Below are 16,545 nucleotides of genomic sequence, written 5' to 3' on the forward strand. Positions count from 1 at the left end.
TAAGTGGTGTTGGTTTCCATCAGCTGTACTAAAGAAAAACTCGAGACCCGGCCGCTGAATCACACCAGAAAGAAAAACTCACATTCCGAGTATAATTTATATATATATTTATATTTATTATATATATATAGTTAAACCGCAGAAGTGATCGGATCAATAATCCTAATAGATACAAATCAAGACCTTTAGAATTTGGTTGGATCCAAAAGGTGCTGAAAAACTAAAAGGTGTAAAAGTGAGCATGCTCTAAAAGCGTTATAGTTTAAGTTGGCATGCCAGCTATTACAAACCCTCTCTTTGCATTAAAAGGGGGATCAAGGAGTGATTATTAAAGCAAATGTCTCTGTGTACATCAACAGCCGCCCCAGTCAGCCTTCCTGTAGGATTTCTCGGTGAGCGGCATGAACACTTTTAATGGTCTTTCATGCAGCACCGTAAAACTCCTTATGTTCAAAACTTAAAACCAGGAGCAGACAATTTGCACTCAAATGGCCTGCAGGGGAAACGGCTTGTAAGGGGTCACGAACATCCATCTGTGACCCGGTTTGGAGAAGAGGAAAAAAACCAACGGAGCCCCTTAAGAGCGAAACATGCGGTCATAGCCGTCCGCTCTGATCCACCTCAAACCTACAAGTTTCCTGACCCGTTATTATTATTATTATTATAAATCCAACTCATGCTGAAGCACCACTGCACGCAAATCTGACCAACATCCTTGGTGTTTTTGTCAATGCATTCATGTGGCGACCATCATCATCGGTCTTAGAGCACCTTCACACCAGCTTGGTTTAGGAGCATTTGGTCCTTGGTGTGATCAGACTCTGGTGCCGGCCGGAAAAACGCACTTTGGTCTTCAAGGGTCGAGTGAGCTCTGCAGCCAAGCACAGGAATCTTTTCCTCCCGAGATAAAGCGATCTATTGGTCTGACACGGACTGAAACAGCTGGACGTGGTATTGGTGAAAATAGGCCAATCATAAACCCTATTTGAATAATAAAAGCGTCCATGTGTTGGTATTTCTGCATTCACTTTACACGTTTTCTTTTTACAAAGTTCAGAATGAACCCCGTCATGCGGCTTGTTGAGAAAACACTGGGCCCTACTGGCTTGTTCTGGATGATATCTAGAGGCCAGGTAGCTGCAAACCGGACACGTTGTGAAATGTTAACAATGTACGGGTTCCGAGCAGGACCTGGACCTTCGGGTGTGGCGCGGTAGTCATGGTAACGAGTTGTCATGTAGTCTTACCGCCCAGGTTTTGCTGAGTCTGAAGATGGGAGCGCTCTGCAGAGCAGACACCACTGACACCAGGGAATGAAGGTTGTTCAACTCCAACAGTTTCTGGGAACAAACACAGATACTCACTCACCCAACCAGCTTCTCCCAGTGCGCTCATGGCCAGTTAGTCCAGTGAAAAGGGTGAGAGTCACTTCAGCATCCGCTGTGGATTCATCCGCTGCTGAAAATAGTCCCTAACAAATGCACCAAAAACTACGCTGAGCGGCATTTGAAGTTAATCACTAAACATATAAATAAGGTACGTGTGTGTGTGAGGTAATAGAAAACAAAATGGGCCTGAAGCTTTGTGTCTGTATTACTTCTATTCAGCCATGTCAGCATATTCAGTTTCTCAGAAATTTACTTTCAATTGTAAAAAGAAAACGGTTATTCTTGTTTCCATTGAGATTACACTATAATTATATATATATATATATATATATATATATATATACACACACACACATACACATATATATATATATATATATATATATGAACATAATGATCCAATACATGCCTGTTTTAGTCAGTTTAAAGTAATTAGTTACAGACATCATATACAAGGTACCGGTCAAAGGTTTGGACAAATTTTCTCATTAAATTCAATGAGAAAGTGTCTCAACCTTCGACGTGTTTATTGGCGTCTGGGACATTCCCCATCACGTGTGCATTCTTGTCTTCGGCATAAAACGTTAACATGCAAACACAACATACATGAAGGAACAACTCAAGCAGCCCAATTTTCTCTCTGGCACACGTGTGAGAGCGTTGACTGCGGTTCACAACCTCTACCTCACCCGCCCTGATCCCTGGCGGACCTGTGGCCTATCGCTCTGACCTCTGACCTCTGCGAGCCTTTCCAAATCCCATCTATGTTTCATGGGTTTGGGATATTTCAAGGGGTTGACCGTTGAACGGACACACGGGTGTTCAGAGGCGATCTAGCCCAACATTCCTCCCCAGCAGCCCTCATCTCCTACGATCAGCTGTCCTGGGGCGGGATTTGCTGATACTTCGTTGGTCTGTGAGCAGCCAGGTGCGGTTTCACTAGTCTCGCCTCGCTCGTCAATATTTTTGCAAATTGTCAAGAACATTACGTCATAGCATAGTTTTTCTTTTTTTTTCCCATCCTGCACTCTGACCTCAGGGAGGAAAATAAGCTCCCTTTGCTATTATTTCCAGCTCAGTTTGTTTCTGCTTTCCCCATCAATCCTTTTTTAGTGTAATAAAGTACCTGGCCAGCTCCTTCATGCTGCAGCTTCACAGGATGTTATTGATTCTTTGCTTCACAAGCAACAGACAGTGGCCCATGATAAATAAAAAGCTACACTTAAACCACGTCACCAGCTGTTCATTACTACAAACGTATCCACGTCGGATAACCAAACATCTCAGTGACACAAATCCCACTGGAACAGTAACAGACATAACAACTGAGTCCTCTGGTTCTGAAGCTATAAGTAACCTATTAACCTATAAGTAACCTATGTGTGTTACTGTGAAATGTGTTTCGACTCACCTTGGCTATTTTGACAAAATGGCTCAGTATTTCGGCTCGGATTTTCAGCGTTTGGGCCGTTAAGATTTCTCTTACCAGCCAAAAGCTCACCTGAAACACAACAAGGTACACGTTGAAAGTGGAATCACAGCCGCACAGATGTAGAACGTCCATGTCGGACATTTCATTTCTGTGAATTTATCAGAACTGAAATATCAACTCTTGAGATGTGTTTTGAAAACACAGCAGACGTGGACTTGTAGGAAGAGGACGACACATGACAACGTCTAGTCCCTCGTCCTGGGTCACGCTGGGTTCTATCAACGTGGCCCGGGGAGGACGGACGGTGGCGGTCTGATGCAACGCGTCACCATTTTCCACCAACGTACTGTCAATGTGATTCATAGCGCCGTAGTTGAAGCTAACAGCAATGGAATCCATCCACGAGCTTCCTTGGGTTGAGCTCAAGTAGGGAAAGAACTTGACTGTAGCGTCGCCACCTTCTGCCCATATAACAGCAAATGATGATGTTGGCTCACTGCAACAGCCTGAAGATCCTTGGGCCCAACACGCTTCACGCTCTCCGATTCAATGACTGGATTTCACACTATAGTCATGGAGGTTTGACGTACCTGGTTGAACCTGCGCGTGAATGCCACCACATTAGGGGACAAACGGTGTTTCTCCTTCCCGATCCATCCGCAGCTGGCCAGCTCCTGCCAAGCAGACCAGCACATTAACGCCCGTCTAAAGGAACCTGTACCCATGAGCAGTACCATTGACTTGCATTGGGAATGAGAGGCGTCTGACATTTGACGAGCCCTTATGTGCTCATTCGTTCTCATGAACGCTCAACATAACTCGGCTGTAGTACCGGGACGCACCACAGAGAGAATACAAAACAAGTTTTAATTTGAGAAAACTGACCAGCGTGTCTCCTAAAGACGCTTTTCATTCTTGACATATTTGCCAAGCGACACCAAGTGTTCATTTCCTGGCTCAACGTGGAAGGTGCATCATTAGAAAGGGTCAGACGGGGTCATAGAGTCTTAACCCTGGTCTTGGATCCCGTGTACCACTGGAAACTCGCTCGCCTCGTGGAGGACGGAGCGGAGTCCTCTTCTTACACATAAAGGACCACGATGGAGAGGAGGAGGAACTTGAATAGACGGCATGTGTTCATTTCTAATCCCCGGTCCCTAATGTCTCAGTGCATTCTGTGGCAGGAAGGAAACCCTTCAGGGGGGAGCAGTGCCTGGAAAGTCACTGACTGACCGAGGGGAACCGGTCCGGGTTCAGCCCAGTGCCAACAGCTGGGAAGGTATTACAAGTATTTGAACAGGAGGACTGGAATCATTCTGTGAGGAGGGAAAAAGACTCTTGGGGACTTGTAGAATCTGAGGGAAATTACTTTTAAATTGTGGTACAATAATCCATAAAAGTCCCGGTTCAGATCGGATCAGAGTCACAGATCAAATAAGATTACAAGATTAGATTTTCATTGATTCAAAATAAGCTGCTTAGTTAGTGTAAACTTCTCATAATACATCGCTAATATCTACTCATGTTGAGTGTCTCCTTTAAGTTTCTCACCAACACACATTTTACGAGATCACATGATGATCACTTCATAATTAACCTTCGCCCGATGAAACAGACCCTGAACGCATCATAATGTGACTGCTGTGGATTTACACCTGGACTGTTTACACAAAGGATTCAGCTGAAATGTAAAGAGGTCGAGTTAGAGAAACTATTTTTTTATTAAAGATTATCATGTAACTATTTAGTGTGATTGAGTTTTATCGGGGCGGCACGGCGGCGTGGTGGTCAGCGCCGTCGCCTCACAGCAAGAAGGTCCTGGTTCCACTCCGCCCAGCAGCCTTTCTGTGTGCAGTCTGCATGTTCTCCCCGTGTCTGCGTGGGTTCTCTCTGGTTCTCTGGCTTCCTCCCACAGTCCAGAGACATGCTCTGGGGATCAGGGTGATTGGTGACTCTAAATTGCCCGTAGGTGTGTGAATGTGAGTGTGAATGGTTGTTTGTCTCTGCGTAGCCCTGCGATTGGCTGGTGACCGGTCCAGGATGAACCCTGACTATAACTAAGTTGGCTGGGATGGACTCCAGCCCCTCACAACCCTGTGTGCAGGGTAAGCCGTTTGACGATGGATGGATTGAGTTTTATCAACGTTTTCATTTAAATCAATACACGCCGATGGCGGCAAACGCTAAACACACAGCCAGAGCTACAATGGAACGGTTTACATCAAAGCACCTCAATCCGATGGAAATCTATGGCTAGATTTGAAATGTGCCGTTTACAGACCGTCTCCATCCAATCGGACTGAGCTTCAGAAGAACGGACAAACATTTCCATCTCTAGATGTGCAGAGCTGGTGGAGACAGACCCCTAAAGACAGCAGCTGTGACGGCAGTGAAAGGGGTTCCACCAGGTGTCGACTCAGGGGGCTTATGCACCATTGTTCATGTCACAGTGCCTTCACTACGCATGTTGTGTTAATTTAGAAAGTCGCCAACACTGATTTAGAGTGAAAGGATAAAAGGTTGGAGGGGAAGTGAAGACGCTGCAGAGGTCTCATCGCTGATTGCCCCCCTGCTCTCAATAAAAACACACAAAAAGCAACAAGCTTGCAGGTATGCATCAACTCCAGTCTGGCTGTTCATGTCGGTGATCAGACTGTACGAACAGGAACTTGGTTTCCTACGTGGTGAAAGGAGAGCAGCTAGCTGACGACACGGGTCTCTTACCTCTGGATGGATCGCCTTGAAGACCGGTGCGTCCATCAGGGTGATCTGGCTCTGACAGAAGAAAAAGAAATCGCAGAATATGGGATCAACGATGATCGACTGTCTGAGAAGATGGAATGAAGTTTCTCCTTTAGTCCGTCAAGCGGCCGCAGACATCTGGAAGAGTCATCAACGGCCTTGGATTGAAGTCTTTGTGGAACCTTCTTCTCCTTGGATTGCCGATAGCCCAAACCTCCTACCAAACTACCCTTTAGCCCCTTGTTACATCTTTGCTTTCAATGTCCACATCTTTCTCTTTAGCATTTCAAAGAGCGGTGAGCAAACTGATGATGCGTCATGTTGTACGTTTACTTACGGCAAACTCCTCGGGAGTCACCTTCAGCACATCGAAGACCACGGCGTCGTAGCTCTTGGCAAAGTCCACGCACGGCGCATCCAGAGAGTCAGAGCTGCTGCTGGCCTGACACACACACACACACACACACACACACTTAAACTGTACTCTGAGGCTTCAAGGGCAATAAAGTCAAAAATGGAGTCTAGTTCTTTGGTTTGCACATTAATGATTTTAGAAGAAGTGCTGTTTTATGAGTGGGAGTGCCTGAATGAGAATGACGCAAGAGAGATTTTGGCAATTTTTGTTGTCTTTGGCGAGCAAATAAAGGAAAGCAGCTGCTACCCTACCTAGCAGGTAACTAGAAACCTGCCAGCCCCCCGATGCCCCGGGTCCACCAATAAAGAGCACATTATTATTTATTGCTGTTAAAATTTTTGTTTAAAAATCAGTCCGGACGGTAACCTTTGAACACATTATTCCAGTCAGACGGCTCTGAAAATGCGTTAAGAATAAAGATTTCCACACACACACTTTATTCGCTCATGAAGGAGTCCACAAAGTCAAAGCAGATGCTTGGTCCCTGGCATAGTATCAATTTTTTTTTTTTTAAATATGATAATATGGCATGTATGCCTCTGAGGTTTCCATGAGCCAGTTCAGCCTTGATTTGATGTGCTTTCAATACCTCTTATCCCTCCTGGGCTAATAAGACTCCGCTCTGGCACTTTAATCAAGAAGAACCAAATGCACAGGAACTTTTATAATGGAAAAAGAGGACGACTGGCTGCAGAGAGACACGTACAACAAGTCATTTTGGAATGAGACGGACCTGGAAGTGGTCTGCATGTGGAAACTACAGCTTGTCCTCTTGTTCCGATACGGACACTTCTACCATGTAAATCATAGGTGTCCAACTCAGGGCCGCCGGGGGGTCCAGTGCTTTTACTATCGACTTTGCTACTTTGCCAAGACATCGAGTGCATTTCTATAAGAGGGTTGATAGGTTGAGGCGTAAAAGCGTGGGCGCCCAGCCTGGAAACCTTTTCGACCGCGGCGTCACTCCGGGCGGCAGCGCCCGCTTGACGATGACGCCGCCCCCCCCCCCCCCCCCCGTCGGCCGGACCATCCACGCGCCGCCCCCCCCCCCCCCCCTCTCACCGGAGATCAAAGTGGGCAGCATCGGGCCTAAACCTGAAATGGGTTTGACACCCTGACACACGCACAGGGTCTCTCTTACCTCCGAGGTGACTGAGTGGATGCTGGTGCCATCGGAGAGGCCGTTCCGGCGATACATGGCGGGGTGCGCGGGACAGGAGCCTCTAGCTGGCGGGAACACATAACCGCTCATCCATGCCTGCAGACGGAGGACACAAGACGCCAACCTCGTTTTCAGCGTTCAGAGCTGCTGGTAGAAGCCATCCCAATGTCTAAATATTCACAAGAATAAAACATTATTTATTCCTTGAAACAGCGCATCTCATGGGAGAAATGACAACGAGACAAAGACAGTAAGACGGATGCGTGTATATGATTGTTTATATTAGGCCTGTTGATCTGCAGCGCTTTGTTGTTGTTGATTCTACCACATTCCTACATGGCTGGAAGCTACATAGTTGTGTGGGTGTGAAAGAGCAGTTTATATAATCACAAAAAGAAAGCAGAATCCTAATTGAATTACTTTTATGTCCTTTGTCGGTCGGCGGTGATTCAATCTGTTCCAAACAAACACCTCCACCCTTAGTTGATCCTCCATGTATAGAAAGGCGTTTGCTCCACAGGGAAGAAGTTACACTTTCATCTGAAGTGAGGACGATATTCGCTTAAACTCAGAAGCTGGAGAACAGCGTCGGAGCGTCTTTAGTGCTACGACGCCCCCCAACGTGCATCTGAAGTACTGCACGGGCGAAGAACCACTACAACCACACACGCACTCACCCTTACACCATCACGCATGACAAGACCCAGCACGTGCATGAGACCGGCCCGTTTACCAACTCGCAGCAATGACAATCCCTCATTCAGAAACTGGATTATAATCCAGGATTAAAGGGTTTTAGTCTGTGACAACCAGATGGCGGTGGCCCCTTTCACCGCTACAGCAACGTACCCCTGTACTCTGTGAGGAGCTGGGGGGTTCACTGGGGGGTTCAGGACGACCACGCAGCCCGTTGGAGTGCCAGGTTTCCCATCAGGAGTCATGTGAGAAGAATCGTCCGGCACAGTGTTGATGGAGTTGGGCTAATTTCAAGGATAAAGCGTGCCTCAAGTTTGACTTTTGAATCTGTCTTTAGAGTCCATCATTTTGAAAGTGAAATACAAGTCGAAATAAAACAAATTAACCTTTAGAGATGTTTGTTATCCAAGTTGCCAAACAAAGAAAGTAAACCACAATTTACTTACATACATTCGCACTCATTCTAAACGGATTGTTGCTGCATTGTGCTGAAAAGAATATCTGTGTGTCCATGCACTGCAAGAGGGCATTTTGGGTGGTGCAACACGTACGTGCGGAGATAAGCACTCGTATCAGAAAGGCCTCATAGCATAAACCAGTACCTGTGCACTGATCTGTAATATACCAGTGTTCCCTCAACGGAACAATGCTGCCCTCCGCCTGCCTGCTGCTCCATCCTCAAGGCTCGGATCAGGGGGTCGGTGCTACATTATGTCTGTAGCAGCAGGGTCATCACATCTTGAGGAGCCATCCTGCAGCAGGGGGAATGGAATCCAGCAGCTAGACATTACCCTCCATCTAAAGGCCCTCTGCTGTGTGATTCATGGAGAACAAGGGAAGGTTCTCTCTTTTGAAACACATAATAGAGCAATTTAGCTCGGCTTTTTCCTTTCATGAAGGTCAGTTAACACATCACAAGACACTATTTGCAAGAAGACCACAAATGGATGAAAAGAGGACCGTGACGTCACCCAACGGTTTGTCGACGACCATTTTAAGCCTCGAGTCCGGCGAGTATCTTGGATTCCAGCCGGCACCATGTTGTGGTTTTCTTCAACCCATGAATGGAAGTTATTGATCTGGAATGTGGACGTGGACAGGCCAGATACAAAGGAAAGACACGTCTTTGCAGAACCGGAGGTTGTCGCCATGTTAAGAAGATGCATTCTGGGAAATGCATGAACCAGGGGCTGCAGTATGGTGTGGTCAGCCAACAAAGGACATCTCCACTAACGACCTTCTGCTAGGCGAAGCACCACCCTCTACCACAGCCAGCCTGTCTACGGTCCATCACTCAGGTATGATGCTCTCTCCGAATGGAGTTCCACCACAATGGCCGGCCGCCAACTGGTTCTCGTGAGGCGAGTTACCTCTGCTGAGTTCATCAGCCCCAGAAACTAACAGCACCTCAGAATAAACGCAGAGGTCAACACATCAACATCAACTGTCCAGAGGAGACGGCGTCAATCAGGCCTTCGTGGTCCAATTGTTCCAAAGAAGCAACAAAGGGAAGAAGAGACGAGCTCGCGTCAGGAGACACAAGCAATGGACACTGAACCAGCGGAGATGCACTTTGGTCTGATGACCCCGATCGTTGGTTCCACCTGCCGTGTCTTTGTAAGAGAAGGTAAGCGGATGGTTTCCACACGTGTGGTTCCCACCGTGAAGCAATGACCCCAAACACGCCTCCAGGCTCTGAGGGGGCCGTTTGCCCACGGAGGAGAGCGGCGGCGGAGTGCTGCGTCACATGACTTGCCATCCATAAACCCAATGGAGAGGGTCTGGGATGAGTTGAACCTCGTGCTGCACGGTGTAGCGGCTCAAACGGTATCAGACTTCCGTAGGGTATGAATTCCTCCCGTGCCGCTCATACCGGTGTGACGTCACAACAACTGACGTTGCTCGTCGGCAGGCGGCAGATTTTATTTCTACACGTCATGGAGGAGCTTCTTGTCTTTCGTGTGTAAAGATTGAGTCATGGTTATAACTTATACTACTAACAACAATGAATAACGCTCAACTGGGTAAAAACACCACGACAGCTTGTGACATATAAACAATTTCTACGCCGGGATACTGTCAGAATCTTGAACCGCAAAGTTGCAAAGCAGCAAACATCTACAAACATCTACTCAGCACCTCTGGGAAATCCTTCGAGTGTTGGAGAACCATCTCAGGCGAATACCTCATGAAGAGTGTGCAGAGCGGTCAAAGCAAAAGGGGGCAACTTTGAAGAATCTAAAATCTATGTAAACCCCAAAAAATAAAAATAAAATAAAAAAATAAAAACCATTGAATGAGAAGGTGTGTGCCTACATTTACAGGTGTAAATAAATAAAAATAGTCCACACACACCAGATAAAAAGGAATGAAAGTTCCATCTCTCTCCTTCAAATTTCCTCCCACTGGCTTTTCTTGTAATTTGACCTCACAACGCTCAGACTTCATGGAACCCATAACGCAAACTGGAGATCTAACGCCGCGATACTATTTTAGCCCGTTAGCGGCCTGCTGATGTGTTCCTCCTGCTCCCCCCTTGGCTGTAGACTGTGTGAGGACAACTGGATACCCAGCGATCTGCCATGCAAGGGGCTTCGAGCAGGCATTCCTCCAAGGCCGCCTGCAGGCCTCATACCTGCCTCGGGGACCACCCAACCCACCGGGTTATGCCACAGCACGCACTGGATGCGATATGGCAGCCCGGCGCTCCTCTTGGGGGCTTGTTGTGGAGAGCCGGACATTCGGAGGACATCGATGATAATTGTACAATTTCTGCTGAATCAAATTGAATCAGAATCCTGCGGATTAGTGATCCCATATGGAGAGGCAGAATGAATCGGTATGCAACAAAATAAAAAAAGAACAGCATTCAAATGTTGATTAAATATCTGTGTGTTATGAGAGAAGCTTGGGGACATTTGATATTAGATATGCGTTTAGTCCTTTGGATCACCAGCTGATCATAAATCTCTCCTAATATAACATTTAATGCTACTGTGCAGGGTTTTGTTGGGAGATGTTAATGCATTTACACAGGGTCAAATCCGCAGTCATTGATGACCGAGTGAAACTGAGCGTTGTCTCTCTCGTGTGTGTGTGTGTGTGTGTGTGTGTGTGTGTGTGGGGGGGGGGGGGGCACATACCGCCTACGGCCCGACAAACAGCTGGAGGCGCCACTGATCCAAACACAAACACGTTGTGACGGCCGAGCCGAGATTCGTGTCAAGTGTCGCAGTGACACACACCATGAATCAGGGCGCATCGGTCCGCACGGTGTCCCGTCACGACGCCACGCAGCCCCCACGAACCCCCCGCCCGCCCGCCCGCCCGGCCTGCCGCCGCCGCCGGAGGGAGCTACAGCGAGCTAGCGCCCCGCGGTACCTACCGTCCCCCGGAGTCCCGCGCCGCCGCTGCTGCTGCTCCGTTAAAAACACGCCGCGAGGAGTCCGCGTGAGGAGTCCGGTCCCCGGGGTCGATAGAGCGCGAGCGGCGTCCTCCCCGGCAGGTTCCCCGGCGGGGCTACTCCTCCTCCTCCTTGAGTCGAACGTGAAGCCAAGGTCGTAACGTGTGGTCCGCAGGGTCCACGAGCCGTGCGGGATACATTAGCCGAAATCATACAAACATGGCTGTGACGCGCCTAGTTATCCGTAGTCGTGGGGGGGGGGGGGGGGGGTACGTGAAATGAATAAATACCGACAGCAGGAAGTGACAGGTGCGGCGCGCTTATCTTGACGGGCAGGTGTTCTGCCTAACCGTCCGCTGGGCTCCCCGCACAGCTCCCGCCCCTCGTGACAGCAGCCAATCGGAGCGCGCCTCTGGGCGCCAATCAGAGCGCAGCTGTGAGCTGGCGTCCTTCAGGCGCAGGTGCATCTGTGACGCCTTCACGTGCCGTCCTCCGGCTCGTACATCACGGCTTCTCCTCGCTCGGCTCCCAGCGAGACGACGGCGCATGTAAACGTTTCGCTCTTTGGCGGCACATTCATTTGATGCGGTTGCAGCAATTCGTTTTTTTTCAATCTAAAATTATACCCAATTAATGTTGTGTTCGTTTTGTTACTGTAATATTGATATATACATTTTTAAAGAGACTCACATTGTCAAACACAAAAAAGAGTTATTCACGTAAAGCTATACTATAGGAATAGTAAATGAACTAAAGGAAATAACTATGAAAAAGTTATTATATATATTTAAAGAGTTGCTATGGCGGCGCGGGTAAGCAAGACAGAAGGCAGGCTGTCACCGTGACAACGGGTACACAAGGAAGTGCAAGGCAGAGAGAAAATGAAAGAAAGAGCGAGCAGACAAAGCAACTAAGGAGGTTTTTTTCAGAGGAGGAGGAGAGGATGAATGTTGAGGAGGAATGTGAAGAGGAGATGAGGGAGGCTGCCCTCTCCGCGGTTCCCATAAGGACACCCACCCCGTCCAAACGACAGATCGTCCCCAAAACCCCGGAGGCAGTGGACGACTTCCTGAGGAACTTCCTGCGGAGGGCCGGACTGAACCAAACTCTGAATGTCTTCGAGCCTGAGTGGTATGGATCGGCTCAGAAGCTCCTGAGCGAAACTCTAAGGACGGCATGGACGGGCGTCTTCATTCCTGATGCTCTCACACACAGGCAGCTCCTCCAGAGGGAGCTGGAGACGGTCCGCGTGGAGACAGACCGCCTCAGACAGGACGTGCTGGTTGCAGGAGAGCGCCTGGTGAGGACGCAGAGGGAGAGGGACTTCCACCGGCTACAGCACCGGCGAGTCGCTGAGGAGAAAAACAGGCTCATCCAGCACTCGCAACAGCTGAAGAAACACCTGGAGTCCTACGAGCCGGTGCTCAGGCAGCTGGAGGATAAATATCAAGCAGCCCTGAGGCAGAAAACGCTCATCACTTTGGAAAAGGACCGAGTTCAAAACCCCACCGACGCAAGACTGAATGAAGAGAAATCCCCAAACCTGAAAAAGAGCAGCATCAAAAGGAGCGGCAGTGGTAACAAATCACCAACCAAACGCACCGTAGCCAGACATCCAAAGGACACGGAGTTTCCCGTCTGCAGCAGGCGGAACCCTCCTCTGGCTCAGGGGGCATTTCAAAAATGGGAAAACACCATTTCCTTCAGAGCCCACGAGCTTCCCATCAGCTGCATTGACCTTCATCCACAAGAACTGATCCTCGCCACCGCCAGTGATGACCGCAGCTGGAGGCTGTGGGAGCTGCTGCCCAACGGAGAGAAGGTGAGATAACATGAGATAACATGAGGTTAAATATAAGATGAGGTGACATATGAGATAAGATGTGAATGTCAGATGAAAATGAAATATGAGATCAAATAAATCAAGATGCAACATGCGATGAAATGTCACTCGAGATGAGATAACATGAAAGGAGATGACACATGAGATTACTTAGATAAATTAGATCAAGTAGAAGATTATATATGATATGAGATGAAGTCATGTGATGAGATCCAATCAAATGAGACAAGACAACTACTTTCATATCATTTGTTCTACTTAATTGCCTGTTTGAATGATCTAAAATGTACAATAATTTGAGATACAACGAGACAAGTTCCAAGACTACTAGATGAGAGAAAACAAGTAAAAGGAATAGGAAGATGAATGTGATGATAAACTGAAACGTAGTGCGTGTGTTGTCAGCTTGGCCAGACGCTGCTGACGGGTGAGGGTCACTCCGATTGGCTGTCTGGCTGCAGCTTCCACCCCGACGGAGCAAAACTGGCAACGACCGGTGGAGACTGTACGGTGAGCTCCTCTTCATGCACGGGGCGGGCGGGGGGGGACACGTTAAAGGACAACCCCAACGCGGTCTCCGTTGCGCCTGCAGGTGCGGCTCTGGGATTTGTCCCGCGGCCGCTGCGTGCTGTCGCTGCCCGGCCACGGCCGGCCCACCTGGGGCTGCTCCTTCCACTGCCGCGGCCACGTCCTGGCCTCCTGCTCCGCCGACCGCACCGCCAAGGTGTGGGACCTGAACAGCCAGCGCTGCAGGCTCACGCTGCGTCGCCACGCCGCCTCCGTCAGCAGCGTCTGCTTCCTGCCCCTCTCCGACCTGCTCCTCACGGCCTCGGCTGACAAGACGCTCGCCGAGTGGGACGCCAGACTGGGCGCGTGCACCGCCAGCTTCCATGGGCACCGGCACCCATGCAGCCACGCCGCCTTCAGCCCAGCGGGCGACGCCACGTTGGCCTCCTGCGACACACGTGGCATCGTCCACCTGTGGGACGCCAGGAAGCCTGCGTTGCCGACAGCGACGGTTGATGCCGGGCCACTGGCTGCCAACCAGGTGGCGTTCAGCCCGTCGGGGAAGGCGCTGGCCGTCGCCGGCTCTGACGGCGTGCTCAGGGTGGTGCAGGTGGATTCCGGCGTGACGAGTAGCCTGTCGGGATCCGGCGATGGAGTGCAGAGCGTGACGTTCGACCACGAGGGAGAGAGTGTGACGTGCGCGGGGAGAGACGGGGTGATCAGCGTCTGGGCGGGACAGTGAGACCAGCGGTTGCCGTGCTTTCAGTTCCCCGTGCAAAGAAAAACCTATTTGAGAGCATTACTTATATGGATACATGAATATTTTCGAAACAATGTGTAACATTAAAACCTTATGAAATAGAAGACCAGATTCCTGAATTTTGAAGGCCATCTTCGCATCAGCAGCTGTATAAGACATCTGACTTTATTGTAATTTAAAATAGGAAGCAAAAATAAACCCGATTAAGAAGGAGCCTAGTAGGAACTTAAGTGGTACCCTGTAGTCTTGAGGCTTGGTGCCCAGCTCCTGTCGTCATAACCACCTTTTAAAGGAATTTTCTAATAATCACTTACTTTACTTCTGAGGAAACACACAGGCTCTATTCTGTGTTTCTACAAACAGAATCACGCTTCCACAATGTACTGTTCACTCACGTAATTTAGCAAACAACTCGAGGTTGTGCTGCAATTCTGTTACATAACATTTTAAATTTGTAATATTGTTAAAGGAGGTTCTAAAAAAAGTAAAAGGGGGTTATCTGCAGAACAACCACCATCAGACGTGACCACAATCAGACGTGACCACAATCAGACGTGACCACCATCAGACGCGACCACCATCAGACGTGACCACCATCAGACGTGACCACCATCAGACGCGACCACTATCAGATGTGACCACCATCAGATATAAACACCATCAGACGTGACCACCATCAGATGTGACCACAATCAGACGTGACCACAATCAGACGCGACCACCATCAGACGCGACCACCATCAGATATAAACCCATCAGACGCAACCACCATCAGACGCGACCACCATCAGACGCGACCACCATCAGACGTGACCACCATCAGATATAAACACCATCAGACGTGACCACCATCAGACGCGACCACCATCAGACGTGACCACCATTAGATATAAACACCATCAGACGTGACCACCATCAGATGTGACCACAATCAGACGCGACCACCATCAGACGCAACCACCATCAGACGTGACCACCATCAGACGCGACCACCATCAGATATAAACCCATCAGACGCGACCACCATCAGATATAAACCCATCAGACGTGACCACAATCAGACGTGACCACCATCAGACGTGACCACAATCAGACGTGACCACAATCAGACGTGACCACAATCAGACGTGACCACAATCAGACGTGACCACCATCAGACGTGACCACAATCAGACGTGACCACCATCAGACGTGACCACCATCAGATATAAACACCATCAGACGTGACCACCATCAGACGTGACCACCATCAGACGCGACCACCATCAGACGTGACCACCATTAGATATAAACACCATCAGACGTGACCACCATCAGATGTGACCACAATCAGACGCGACCACCATCAGACGCAACCACCATCAGACGTGACCACCATCAGACGCGACCACCATCAGATATAAACCCATCAGACGCGACCACCATCAGATATAAACCCATCAGACGTGACCACAATCAGACGTGACCACCATCAGACGTGACCACAATCAGACGTGACCACAATCAGACGTGACCACAATCAGACGTGACCACCATCAGACGTGACCACAATCAGACGTGACCACCATCAGACGCGACCACAATCAGACGCGACCACCATCAGACGTGACCACCATCAGACGCGACCACCATCAGATATAAACCCATCAGACGTGACCACCATCAGATATAAACCCCATCAGACGTGACCACCATCAGATATAAACCTTATCAGACGCGACCACCATCAGATATAAACACCATCAGACGTGACCACCATCAGACGTGACCACCATCAGATATAAACCCATCAGACGTGACCACCATCAGATATAAACCCATCAGACGTGACCACCATCAGATATAAACCCATCAGACGTGACCACCATCAGACGTGACCACCATCAGATGTGACCACCATCAGACGTGACCACCATCAGACGTGACCACCATCAGATATAAACCCATCAGACGTGACCACCATCAGATATAAACCCATCAGACGTGACCACCATCAGATATAAACCCATCAGACGTGACCACCATCAGATGTGACCACCATCAGGCTTAAGAGTATAGGAGTACTTATCAAGAATTGCAGTAATCTAGTCTAGAATCAACACTATATTACTTGGTGAAATAAGGCAGTCCTTTATGTCTGCACTTCATCTGAGGGTTCAAGGACACTTTTACAGCTTTGAAAAATGAGAAAACAATG

The 16,545-nt window shown here is 48.8% G+C and overlaps 2 protein-coding genes across 2 annotated transcripts in view; one reads left to right on the forward strand and one right to left on the reverse strand.

The window, feature by feature from the left end:
- The window catches only part of LOC120831945 (ras-specific guanine nucleotide-releasing factor RalGPS1), a 34,488-nt gene extending 27,269 nt beyond the window's left edge, over positions 1 to 7,219 (reverse strand). Inside the window, 7 exon segments of the mRNA XM_040197898.2 lie at positions 1,248 to 1,340; positions 2,800 to 2,889; positions 3,411 to 3,494; positions 5,545 to 5,595; positions 5,900 to 6,004; positions 7,119 to 7,189; positions 7,192 to 7,219. Coding sequence (XP_040053832.2) covers positions 1,248 to 1,340; positions 2,800 to 2,889; positions 3,411 to 3,494; positions 5,545 to 5,595; positions 5,900 to 6,004; positions 7,119 to 7,189; positions 7,192 to 7,219 — 522 coding nt within the window.
- Positions 7,220 to 11,054: 3,835 nt separating this feature from the next.
- Positions 11,055 to 14,452, forward strand: spag16 (sperm associated antigen 16). The gene is made up of 3 exons (XM_040197901.2): positions 11,055 to 13,060; positions 13,487 to 13,591; positions 13,674 to 14,452. Exons 1-3 carry the CDS (start codon positions 12,182 to 12,184, stop codon positions 14,328 to 14,330), a joined length of 1,641 nt encoding a protein of 546 aa, XP_040053835.2. The 5' UTR covers positions 11,055 to 12,181; the 3' UTR covers positions 14,331 to 14,452.
- Positions 14,453 to 16,545: the final 2,093 nt, after the last annotated feature.

The sequence above is a fragment of the Gasterosteus aculeatus genome, chromosome 14 (assembly GCF_964276395.1).
Source record: "Gasterosteus aculeatus chromosome 14, fGasAcu3.hap1.1, whole genome shotgun sequence".
NCBI classification, from domain to species: Eukaryota; Metazoa; Chordata; class Actinopteri; order Perciformes; family Gasterosteidae; genus Gasterosteus; species Gasterosteus aculeatus.

Excerpts from the sequence above, each read along its gene's own strand:
- spag16 (XM_040197901.2), top strand. The coding sequence starts at position 12,182 with ATGAATGTTGAGGAGGAATGTGAAGAGGAGATGAGGGAGGCTGCCCTC. Across the intron at positions 13,061-13,486 it reads TGCTGCCCAACGGAGAGAAG|CTTGGCCAGACGCTGCTGAC; the intron begins GTGAGATAACAT and ends GTGTGTTGTCAG. Across the intron at positions 13,592-13,673 it reads CGACCGGTGGAGACTGTACG|GTGCGGCTCTGGGATTTGTC; the intron begins GTGAGCTCCTCT and ends TTGCGCCTGCAG.